Source organism: Vicugna pacos, chromosome 7, assembly GCF_048564905.1.
Source record: "Vicugna pacos chromosome 7, VicPac4, whole genome shotgun sequence".
Lineage (NCBI taxonomy): Eukaryota > Metazoa > Chordata > Mammalia > Artiodactyla > Camelidae > Vicugna > Vicugna pacos.
In genome coordinates this window covers 41,978,862-41,991,473 of record NC_132993.1, presented here as the reverse complement: position 1 = coordinate 41,991,473, position 12,612 = coordinate 41,978,862, and the positions used below count along the sequence as shown (strand labels likewise).

At 41.0% G+C, this 12,612-nt stretch overlaps 1 protein-coding gene across 6 annotated transcripts in view; it reads left to right on the top strand.

The window, feature by feature from the left end:
- CREB5 (cAMP responsive element binding protein 5) overlaps positions 1-9,125 on the top strand; it is a 379,577-nt gene extending 370,452 nt beyond the window's left edge. For all 6 annotated transcript variants that reach the window (XM_072964769.1, XM_072964765.1, XM_015237286.3 and 3 more), the window contains 2 exons: positions 7,238-7,346; positions 8,236-9,125. In XM_072964769.1, the coding sequence (XP_072820870.1) occupies positions 7,238-7,346; positions 8,236-8,399 (273 nt within the window). In that variant the 3' untranslated portion in view covers positions 8,400-9,125. The remainder of the gene's footprint in view (positions 1-7,237; positions 7,347-8,235) is intronic.
- Positions 9,126-12,612: the final 3,487 nt, after the last annotated feature.

The window sequence follows — 12,612 nt, the reverse complement described above, 5'->3', positions numbered from 1 at the left end:
TTACACTAAATGATCTGTATTTTGGTTTAATAGAGGAAGGAAAGGTTGGTGTTTGTGATTTTGCTCCACAAGAAAAGGCATGTTTCCATCTCATTTTCAAACTCGACAAGATGGGAATCTTGCGAGATTTTTGCTTCTCATTGAGTGGCTCAGTGGCTGGGGAAGTGGGGGTGGTCATTTTATAACGAGGCCATTTCTAGGACTGTTTGAGAAACTCGGGTTCCTGGGGATTCTTCAAGGGACTTCATGCTGTACAAATAATGGAGTTCAGGGCATTTGTTCTAATGCAAAAAGGAGTGCACTGTTCACCAGCAGAAGAAAAAGCAAGTATTAGATAGGTGACAACAGTCCAGGGGTAGTAGTAAAAATGGTGGATTATAGCCCAGTGCTTCCAGGAGCAGAGAATGGCCGAAGAGTGGAGTGAAGGCGGGGGCAGGGGGTAAGAGCGCCCCCCAAAGGGAGAATCTGCTCCTCATTAGTTCATGGATCACCTTTATCCCCTCGATTCTCTGTGCATCCTTAGAAAGGAGTGATTAGGCTGCCAAACCTTCAAAGCCTTTGCATATTCAATTCCATTCGATGGAAATGTCCTTGGGGCATCCAGTGTGCAAACTGAAGGAATACAAAGGAAGTCTGTGTTCTATACGGACCTGACTGTCATAATTTACGGGTGTTCACTTCCCCCCATGTTTATCATTCTTTTTATGATAGACATGAGAAAGAAACTGGGAAACATACGTAGCAGATACGGGGGAAACAAGATCATAATTCTCCCCACTAGTTCGTATGCTACACGAAGGTGGGGACTGTGTTTTGTTACCCTCTCCCCCAAGCACCTACCTCCTTTCTCTAGTGTCAGGTCTAGTATGGGGAGTTCCTGAGTATCTATCCTCAAATATCTGTTTGTTGAATAAATGAATGAGCTCCCCATCTCTGGAGTGTCCAAGAACTGGCTGCCTGACCACTTGGCAAGAATGTGATTGAAGGGAATCCAGCCGTAGGGGGATGGCTGGGCTCATACACTTCCGAAGCCACTCTCACTCAAAAGTCTGTCATTCTAGAATCTGGCAGGCATGTATTATGTGAGAAGGTTTTAGGTAGAACCCAAGTTTTGGGGTATATACTTTTAATATTAATAATAATCACATTTTAATTTTTATATGTATTGAAAAATGTGATTAGCACGCCAAACCTTCAATTTCACAGATATTTTTGGTAAGGATGAGGCTAAATCATCAAGACTGAGTTAATTTGTACAAACGTGTTAAGTAAATAAAAGTTCTGGGGTATGTGACCTAGCAAATATTACAGCAGTGGTTTTGTAAGGACTTAAGTGTGAGCACCTCTGGGATTTGCTGCCAGTTCCGAGGTCTGCAAGAGGACCACGAACGTGTGCAGGACTTCTCAGCCTTGGCACTGTTACTTTCGGGCTCAGTAATTCTTTGTTGTCTCCTGTGCATTGTAGATACTTAGCAGTATCCTTGACTTCTACCCACTAGGTATCAGTAGCACTCTCTACCTCCCCCCAAAGTTGTGACAACCAAAGACATCTCCAGACATTGCCAGTGTTCCCTGTCGGGGGCGACGTCAGCCCTGGTTGAGAACCACTGACTTAGACCAAGGAGCCATGAGTAGCTTCCTGATACGGAGTCAGATGCCAATACATTTTAAAATGAGTTTTAACTAAAATGAGTCCTTGTAGGATGACTCCAGGGTATTAATTGTCATCCTAGAGCATGAAGACATGGACGGGGTCACAGCAGAGAACCAGGAAAAGTAAAGATACTGGTTTACTTTGAGGTCAAATGTGTGCATGACTTGATAAATGCACATATATGATAGCTTTTACCATAGAAGGTAAGCTTATCCTTTATGAGAACCTAATCTATTCATATTCACATTTTTAGGGCCCGAATAGCTAAGGATAAGAGATGCTAGAATTCTAGCTCCTAAAAAACAGAAGGAAAAAAAAAAAGTCCTGTTAAGGCCATTCAATAGACACCAATAATTTGGGTTGTTAAAGCAGCGCCTGAGGAAGGGACAGTGTCAAAAAGACTCATTGTTGGTGTTTTCCAGCCACTGCTTTGCTTCAGAGGGACAGAAACCACAAGGGCTCCATGTTTGCTGGGATACTGTGTGCCCTGCACCAGGCCTTGTGATGCTGGATCGGATGTGCGGATTCTGCTACCTTTGAATGACCCTTTCCCTCTCACTGGACCTTTGTCAAAAGAAAAAGGTGTCTCTCTTGAGGCTGGTCCAGTGAGCCAAATTTTAAGTAAACAGAAATAGAAGGCGCTAAACAAACAAACTCCAGCCAAACGAATGTCCAAGGTCTGGATGGCCAGCTGCCACGTTTGAGTTGTTTTTCAGCATAAAGCCTTCTAGTTAGGCTGCAGAGTTTCAGATTGGAAAAATCAGACCTAAGAAAACAGAATCAAACTCCCCAGACTTCATTTCCTCATCTCACAGCAAATTTCTACCCAAGAGGTCAACACAGGTATAGGAATTGGGGCCCTATTAGAAACCACCCGATCTGACATTTTATTTGGGAGAAACTGAGGCTCGGAGGATGTAAGTAGTCTTCCTGAAAGTCACACCACCAGTGAGTAGCAGGGTAAGGACCCAAGCAAGTCTTCTCTTGCCCTAGCCCACTGCTCTGTGAGCCTTCATTCTAGAAAGTTCTTAAACTATGAAGGCATCCACATTCTCTTCTCTGACAGAGTGGCTAAGACCGACCCTAAATTCATCAGCTGCTAATGCAGTGCTCAGTAGATTGTTTGTGTTCCGTAAATATGGAAATCATCTAGTCACCCGTGGAAATAACTGCTTTCTTTTTCAGTGCAAAGACACATGGCCTCAGTCGCTGCTGAAATTTTAGACACATGAGCCCAGGTTTGGGACTTGGCAAGAGAATAGGCCAGATGGGAACTGTTGCTTTACAAATCGAAAGTCCTTTGTTTTAGAATGAACCAAACCTGGCCTCAGCTCATCTACACATCACCAGCCCCCCAACCCCGCAATGTTGCAGGGCCCATTTTGGTAATTATTTTTTTGGCACAGACTACTGCTTGCATCCAAAAGCATTCTGAGTTTATCATACTAACAAAATGACACTCCCCAAAGCCAAAAAGTGCAAATGTAGCTATTAGGGACTTCTTGGAGTGCTTGTTTAGAGTATGTTATTACAGTATTGAATGACTCTATAGGGGTGCTACTTCATCTCAAGGCAACCTTATGGGTTTAAGAACAGACCGATCTCACTGCATCAGTGTTCTTACGGTCCCTACTTAAATGGCTAACCTTTTTAGAGTAGCAAACCCAAACTAGTTTAGAAAAAAACTAAAAAATGAAGGGCTGATTTCAGCAAGAGAATCAATGCTGATTGTTAATATTTTGCTTTTGCAAAATGAGCTTTTATATGAAGACCTATAGCTATTATTATAACCTACAGAGGGGAGTAAAAAAAAAAAATGGTGATTTGTTTCAATTCGTAAAGCAAGGTAATTGAGAGTAAGAAAATGTCTCCAGAAGTCCTGGTTTTTATTTCCCAGGCCACTTTTGATTTCTTTCATGCATTTTGAAACGTTTGCTGTTTGGTAGTTCTCTTCCAAAGCATATTTAAGGCAACCTCTATTTATGTTACCTTGAAGGGGGGTTTTATTTAAAATACAGTCTAGTATTTGTGCATTTCCGACTTCAGTCTATCAATAATACGGAATCTTTGAGATGATCGTGCATGTGCACAGCACATGATTCACTCCACTTTCTCTAGAGAAGCAATTCTTGACCTCTCTTAACCCAAAGGCTCCCTTGTGGAGTCTGATGAGGGCTCTATAAACTCTCACAATATGACACATATATGGACTCAGAATTGTGAACTGAAGTGAAACTGTACATGCTGCTTTAGAATCTGCCCTGATAAGATTTGGAAGTCCAGGAGAGGCTCCCTTAGGAAATATGACTTGATATATAAGCCTGTTTGAGAATACCAAAAGCAGTTAACTAGTGAATAAAAAATCAAGATGGAGACCTTCATTAGATTATTAGGTAATTAGCATTCTCAATGAAAGGCAACTCGTAGAATAAAAAGCTGTCTTGCAAGAAGCAAGTAGAAAACTAGTCCAGCCACCTTGTTTTTCACCAGGTTGGTGTGGCAGTTTAGGAAGCCAAACCCTATTATTCTCAACCCTCAGTTAAGAGTTCCTTTTTTTTTGCTGGAAGCTGCCCCATGAATTTCTGTTGTTTCTGTGGCCATTAGTCTTTTTAGTCCTTATCAGCATCATACTTCAGTGTGCAGGATCTAATAAACAAGAAGTTGATTTCTCTTTTCTACGAGAAATATTATTGGCATTCATTTTCCAACCATAACATAGCTGAATAACATAATTCCTAATATATTACATTAAAATATGTTCATATTCACATATATTTTTAAATGACGTTGTCATGATGCTCTCTAGGTTTATAAACTTTTACAGACCCTCAAAACTCCCAGGACCTCAGTTTCAATACTTAGAATGTATTAATAAAGCACTTTGCTATCCAGAGACAAAAATGCCACCAAAGTCATCTGTTTTGTATGGGGCTTTGGTTATTGGCCAGAACACAACATATGCTGTTCATAGCAGTGATTGGTGCTGTTTTATTGTAGCCTCTCGAAAGCAGAATGTTTATTGTGAAATGGTTTGGGGTGTATCAAGAATTGTAGGCTCCTTGCAATTGTAGAAACACAAAGAATGGAATTCAAAGTGTTTCTTTTAAAGCAGGAGCAATGTGTACTTCGTGCCTGGGAGATGGAACACTGCCTAGAAAAGGTGTGACTGCCCAGGACGTAGTGGGGAAAGAAATGGAGACTAAAATCAACCCCTCCAAGGTGGCCACCAAGTGAGATTTTTCTTTTCTTTCAGAAGTATAAGAAAGCAAGAAAATCCTGTTTTGTTTTGTTGTTTTAAATACTTTCCTCATTTGTTTCCTAGGTCACAGAAGAAAAGTGTGGCTGGATTCACTAACAATTGGAGCTTGACTCCACTTTCTTAGAACCTTTGTCTGCATTATCTGCAGCTGGCAGTTTCTGCTTGGGGTCCAGGTGTCAAGCAGTGGTGATTTCAGAAAAGTCTTGTCTCTATAGTTCAAATACAAATAATATCACATTTCATTTTGAGGCCAAATATCTATACATTCACACATCTTAGCTTTTTTTTTTTTTTTCTCCTTCTTTGTTTTGTTTTTGCCTGTTTGTTGTTTTTAACCAGGGGTGCCTAAAAGTAACTTTCTTTTACCAGGCTACTTTAAGCAGAGGGAGAGATGAGAAATGCAAGGCAGGCTGTCTGAATTTAAATGGGCAGAAAATCACAGGGAAAAATTAGTGTTTAAGGCTATAATAAATTGTCCTATAAATAAAGTTGTCCCACTGACCTCCAGATTGACAAAGGTCACTTTCAGCTTTGACAAGGCCCCTTATCAACCACACTCATTTGGAGGTGGGAGGTGCAATTCACCTTCCTGAATGTCCTCAAATTTAAGAGCAATTTTCCTGTGAAAGTAAGTGATTTATTCATCATTAATACTAACTTCTCAGGCATTTTTATTTTGTAAAGTTTGGAGAAGAATGAGAAAAGCCTTTGAAGATGAGATTTTTATTAATTTTTTATTTATGCTACTCATTTGATTGCTTATAATATATTTCGCAAATGAATTTGAAAGTAGATATTCTCTGAAACCAGTTTGAAATAAAAAAATTTTTTAATTAACTTCTAGAATCCCCAGCTTACTTTTCTAGGTGATAAATACATGCCTGAAAAGCCAAGTTCACATTGAAAGTGTAGATACAACTTAATGACAGCAATGTTAAAACACCCTTTTCTGTGCACATGCAGAGTAGAATGCCTGGCAGCCACAGATGAACATTGGCCAGAGTGAGGGTATTATTTATCACAATTGTAAAATGGCTTATTTGAGATAGCGCTGCATTTAAAGTTTATTTTACCAGGTGGAAGTACCTTGGAACCATCTATATTCTACATTTATACAGCTATCCCTTAGTATCAGCAGGGGATTGGTTCCAAGACTGGCCTCAGATACCACCACCTGCTGATGCTCAAGTCCCATAGTCAGCCCTTTGTATCCATGGTCCCACATCCTCAGATTCAACCAACTGCTAATCATATTGTACTGTATCTATTGAAAAAATCCACATGTGATTGGATCTGCACGGTTCAGACCCACGCTGTCCAAGGCTCAACTGTATTTGTAGACAATGGTGCCAAGTACATTATTCCACAAAGCTATGAACCTCACTTTGCCAATTACTATATAAAGTGGAGATTTGAGGCACTTATCTAAGTAAATTTTTTAAACTCACACAAAATCCACAACCTAATATTAAAGGGAGGAAAGAGTTTATAGATTGAAATTAGCCCAACTAGTTAATGAGCCCATCAAATTAATTCAGTCTTGGCCCCAGTCTCTACTGCCCTTTGTCTTGCTGGGCTGACCTGATCCCACCAGTAGAAGACCAACATTTGCTTCCTAGCCTTCTACCAAGTGGCATCAGGCCGAGGGACATACTCTGTTGAGCTATAGCCCATTAGGAACTTCTTTTGGGAAATCCATCGTAGATGAGTTGGCTTACTATGAGGGCATTTCAGTCTGAAGCCGCTCCTTCTGCCGCACAAGTCTTCCCAATGCCTCATGTTCACCTTCTGCTCATGATCAGTGTTAACCTGAGCTTGTAAGATGGTGTAAAGACGATTATTATGATAGCTAAATGTATTATTGAGTGCTTAGGATGTGCTAGGCATTGTTCTGAATGTTTTGCATCTCTTGCCTCATTTAATCCTCACAACAACTCAAAGAATTTTGTACTATTTTCACCCCCCTCTAATAAAGAAGGATGCTGGAGCTTGGCTGGGGTATGTTACGTGCCCAGAGTCACCCTGTAAATGTCAAATGGAGAGTCCCACCCAAGTAACCTGGACCACAGTTCACCACCTGAACTCTGGGCTTCTAATAGGATTCAGCCCTTGAGTTAAAACTTAGTCTCTTCAGAAAGCCCCTGGTAAACATGAGGGCTAAACTGAAGGCAAGCTACAAATTTTCAGGTGAATCCTATTAAATAATATTATTAACATCATTCAGACATAACAGAAGTGTGCCAGTTTCACTGCTGAAAATGCACAGGGCCCCGGGGTTGTGTTCTCTGGTCTTCTCAACATGGCTTTGATACATCTCTTTCCAGAATGAAGTGTCCATGTTGAAAAACGAGGTGGCACAGCTGAAACAGTTGTTGTTAACGCATAAAGATTGCCCCATAACAGCCATGCAGAAAGAATCGCAAGGATATCTAAGTAAGTCATTGATTTTTTTGCTGTTTTTGGTGTCCAGTTTTTTGCCGCTAATTTCACATTGGATTTTATTGAAAGAACAAAAGTAAAGCGTAGAATGTATACCCAGGTGGATATCACACTAGAATTCTTGTGTGGTGGCCAGACTTCAGCACCAGAGGGAGTTCTTTTCTGACCCCTATTCATCACATGCCCACCACCTCCTGGTAATTTCCGGCTAGACCTTCCCTGGCATTTGCCATTGTAAAATCCTATCAAATTCCAATTCTGCAGCCAGTTACCAGTGGGCTGGCAGTCTTCCAGAGAAATCTGTGGGCTAGGAAACGGTCTTTGGGTGCATCCTATCCAGTATGTCAGGATATGCTGCCTGGTATTCACCAGGTTGAAAAGCTAGCGACCTTGTCTCAGTTTACCAGTTTGTAAAGTGGATCCCTTTTTCTAGATCTCAATATCTGCACCTGGAGTGTCAGTAGGTTAAATGCTAATTGAGTAGGGGGCGGTGGGAGGAGCAGGGACTCATGGCTGAAGGTGAATTTCTTTTCAAATAATTTTTTAGATTGAGCAACACAGATTCTCCCACCACATGTGAGTATTTTTCCACATTTGATATATGGATGGCTATTTGAAAAGACAAGATGGAGAGTTCACACACCAGGACTCAACCACATCAACTCACGTTGCTGATCTTGAAAGCATGGCTTTGCTTGTAGCTATAAGCTGGGAAGGCATAGCTTTGTGATGACAGTTTAAAATCAATTTTGAAATTAACCCTGGGAGAAAATATATGCAAAGTGCTTCTATTTCTAGTAAACACCTAGGAATGTATTTTTGAGTAGTCCTCAAGTCCACCCAGGAGAGAGCTATATTGGTGTGCGTATGTGCTTCTCCCTAGGTCCAGAGAGCAGCCCTCCCGCCAGTCCCGTCCCCACGTGCTCTCAGCAGCAAGTCATCCAGCATAACACCATCACCACTTCCTCGGCGGTCAGCGAAGTGGTGGGAAGCTCCACCCTCAGTCAGCTCACCACTCACAGAACAGACCTGAATCCCATTCTCTAAAGCCTGCCGGTCAGACCTTGCCTCCAAGAAGAGCTGTCGCATATCCTGCGTCCTTTCGTTTAAGGGCATTTTTAGAACTAACTCAGACCTGAAAGACTCCTCAGCCCTTCACAGACTGGCTTTCATTTTTATAGTTATTATGGAAATGTTGTCTTTTATACTTAGTTATATAAGAAAAAAAAGGGAGTTATGCAATTAATAATCTATCAGCTTGGGAAATGCTTTGGTGCTTTTCTCCGATTTTCTGGTACCAGTTACTTGTTTATAAACTGAACTCTTTCTGTATATAGTCATGGTTTCATTCTTATTAGTCCAACCCTTTGCCTGAAACGTTGAATCCTGTTAAACCGCAGCTTTTAGCCAAAATGAGGCGTACCTAGATGTCCAATAAACAGATTGCAGGGGAACTGGGGGAGAAGTCTGATGATGCCATAACTCATGTTGAGTTTGTGCTGTGATGTCACCAGAATCCCAGATAAACACAGAACCTTTTCCACAACTGTGCTTCTCTTACTATAAAAACGTACAAGATCCATTGATGTCCAAATAAAACCACCAAGCATCTCATCACCTCTCCTCCTCCTCTTGGTCCACTTCCTCAAATGCCCAATTTTCCTTTCCATTTCCACTTTTACCTGGGCTCCCTGTTTACTCTTTATTTTTACTTTCTTCTGTTTTATTTTTCCCCCTTTAGCATTGCATGTAAAGAAGAAAATAATGTTTAAAGGGAAAAAAAAAAAAAAGCTAATGTGGACCTAGCCATGGCTTCCCCTGCCCGTGACCTACAGCTGGAGTTCATTCGACTCCTACTTTTTGCAAAATAGTAACCAGGAGATGTTTAATGGGCCTGATTTAATGTTTTTAATAATCAGGGCAAATAAAAGGTGGCTTAGCCATAGGTGAAGCACTGTTGAATACCAGCTGTGGAGACACTAGGGAAGGGAGCTTTGTAAGCCTCAATTGTGAAAGTCAAAATTATAATGCGGGGCTATAACATCGCACCCTCGAATTACAACTGGTTTTATATGGCCTGTCTATAATGTTGAAAATCCATGTACTATATAATAATTCAGAAGGGCTCTATTCACTACACAGATTACATTGTTCAGTCGTCAGCTGCTAATAGCCTAAGATTTATTATTATTTTTTTTCTTAAGCCTATGGAACCGGCTTTGCTGTTCTGGTGGGTGAAAGTAGACGAACTACTGGAGGAACAAAGAGAGAAAGAAAACCTAATGTTTCCATAGGGGTGCTTTCAGCCCTCCCACAACAGGTAAAGCGCTCTTTGGCTGCTGAAAGAATCCCATGGTAGGGCTACTCCAGTCTTCTGAATAATTCTGATTTATATTTTCAGCAACTTTCGTGGGCAGCTTTGCCCATTATAAAAAGCAGATAGTCCCCAACCACAGTTGTGCCTCCTTGAAACAAGCCATTCTACTGTGCTAAGGTTTTAAAATCGCATCTCGCAAGTAACAGGGGCTAATGTTTTTCTGTAGCAGTCTAGGCAGGTGCTGGTGTTTCATCTCCATTTGAATGCTTGACCTCTGAACATGAGAGTGTGTGTGTGTGTGTGTGTGTGTGTGAAAGAGAGGGATTATGAGATTTAAAAGAATAGTATTTTACAAATGGTGTAGCTTTTATAAGAGTTCAGAAAAGGGAAGGATGTGTTTTTTTTCTCTCACTATAGTGTAATAATCTATTTTGGAGAAGAAAAAGAAAATATAAGTGTCCTGAAGCATGGTTTTTATAACTAGTTTCAGTTTTATCCAATAACTTACTTTTTAAATCAGTATTTATCAACAATCTTTTCATGTATGCAGTGCTTTCAAAAGAAAGTTTTGAGTTTCTCAAAACTTGGATATATGGTCTAAAAAAATCAAAACAAAAGCAAAAGCAAAAAAAAAAGAGAAAAGAGAAAAAAGAAAAAATGCAAATGAAAAGGATTTTCTATTATATTTTAGACAAACATATCATTTTAAGTATTTTAAATACTGAATTCATAGTTGTTTTGTTTTGTTTTGAATCCCAGCAGTAATCGCTGAATGGTTTAACCTAGCTGGTTTTCTAAGAAGTTTAAGATTTAGCTAAAAAAGCAGTTAATATTCTTGTCTCTATTTTGAAATCAAAAATAATTTTTTCAAAACTCCTTCCTAGGACCATTTATGTGTCCCCCTAAAAAGGAGAAAGAGCTCATTGAAATACTTGTTTGGGTTTTTTAAATTTTTACTTTTTTTCTTTAAGTGAAAAATACTTTCTTTACTGCATGCATAGCACTTAATGAAATGGATTTTTTAAAAATCCACTGGTGATATCAGAATGTCCAAGAGTGGGCTGTCACTAAAATGATGGTTTACTTTACTTCTGCTCCACCTCTTGATTGAAATATTTAGTTGTTAAACCGAAAGCCTCTGCAGTTAAGAACTTGCCTGAGTTTTCTTAATTCAGCAACCTGACAGTTTGACTGACGTGCATTATGTATAGTTCAATTATGTCTGTTTTTTTATGCTAAGCAGGCAAACCAACCACACACACATGTTGGCAAACGGGCCTCAACGTATAATTAGAATAAACTGTCTTCTTGTTATACTCGGGGCTTTAGGTATGTTCATTAGCAGTGTGGAAATACAATAAATGGAAGATGCCAGCGAGTTGTCAGAGCGTCTTGAAATCTTGGACAGAAAGGCTCATTGATAAATCCAGCGCTCAGCTTATCAATATGAATTATTTCACTCGAAGGCCTAACTGTCACCCTACCATAGAATAAGCCGTCTGCCTGAAATTCCCTCCTTCTTGTCCCACACTTTTTTGCCAGTCCGGGGAAACATCGCTTTCTGTCCCGTTCTCCTCTCCCGCTCAGTCACTGGGTCATCCACCCAACTGTCCCCAGTCAATGGCAGTGACCGCCAGGGCCCCCGCCCAGAGGAGGGAAGGGCCGGCGGCGCTGCCTCGCCCACGCCCACGGGGGCCTTTGGGGCACGATCTGCCTCTGCAGTCACTGCCAGCCCGCCCGGCGACGGCCCCACCCCCGCCTCCCGTGAGCGGAGCCAGCAGCCCAGATGGGCACACCTGATGGCGCTTCCACCAGGGGAGTCCTCACCTAAACTGAGGCGTTCACGTCTTCATTGTTTCTCCTGAAGATACTTCTCAGCGTATGCCGGGACAGGTAGAGTGAAGATCCTGCCCGCGGATGAATGCGCCCGCGCGCCCGGCGAGAGGCCAGAGGCTCTCCCTTTACACCGCCCCCCTCCCCGTCAGCGTGTGCTAGGCGGCCTTCTCACGGCCTGTGGGGACGAGCAATCCGTTTGCAGTCACTGCGTGCATGCTTATGATTAGGGGACTGGCTCGGAGTAGTTGCTCTTTGGAGCCTATTCGTTCAATGAAGTCAAACTCAGTGCTTGTTCTGAATCGAGGGGCATCCGTGGCGAATGTTCAGGTGGTTGTGGCCGGTTGGCCAAGTAAATTTTAGTGTGTTAGTTGAGTTTGTCATTCAGATCTTCAGCCAGCTGCGATAAAAGACCAGCCTTTTTCTGGAGGAGGTTTTAAGCATCTGTAACTGCTAGAAAACTAGCCATCCAGTTAGGATAGAATGTGCTTCTTTCTGGTTAATAAAAACCATCTAAAATATATATATATGTATGTATGTGTGTATACAGTGGAATTCAAGGACCAAAGCAAAATCTGAACAGGAATCTATTAATTTAGAATTTTATAAGATATTTATTAATAAATGTTATTTTAAACATTCCATTTGAACAATATTCTTCTGTAGAATCTACTTGTTTTGAAAGTATTAGTTCATAATAAACTACTCTAGTCGTGTGTATCTTCCTTTTTCGGGGTTTCAAATGGCTATTCTCCATCATTTGGTGGAAATGTTTGTTTAGATCTCTATGCATAGAAATTTCGAGGATTTTTTTATTGCTCTGTGAGTTATTTTTTAATCTATGTTCGGAACAGTTTTGAAACATCTATCTCTTCATTTTTAAAGTTAGCTCTTTTCTTTAGGAAGCAGAGTTCAGCTAAAGGGAATCAGTAACTATAACTGGAACAGCTTTCTTGTAAAAGTGTAAGAACAACTTCATCTCTGCTTCTCTCCACCCCACCCCACCCTCCTAGAATGCCTTGCACTATTTAGCTTCCTTCGTGCTCTTCTTGTCTCTTCCCAAACAATGTGCAGTAGCTTTAAGCCATCCAAGTTCCATTATGCAGTATG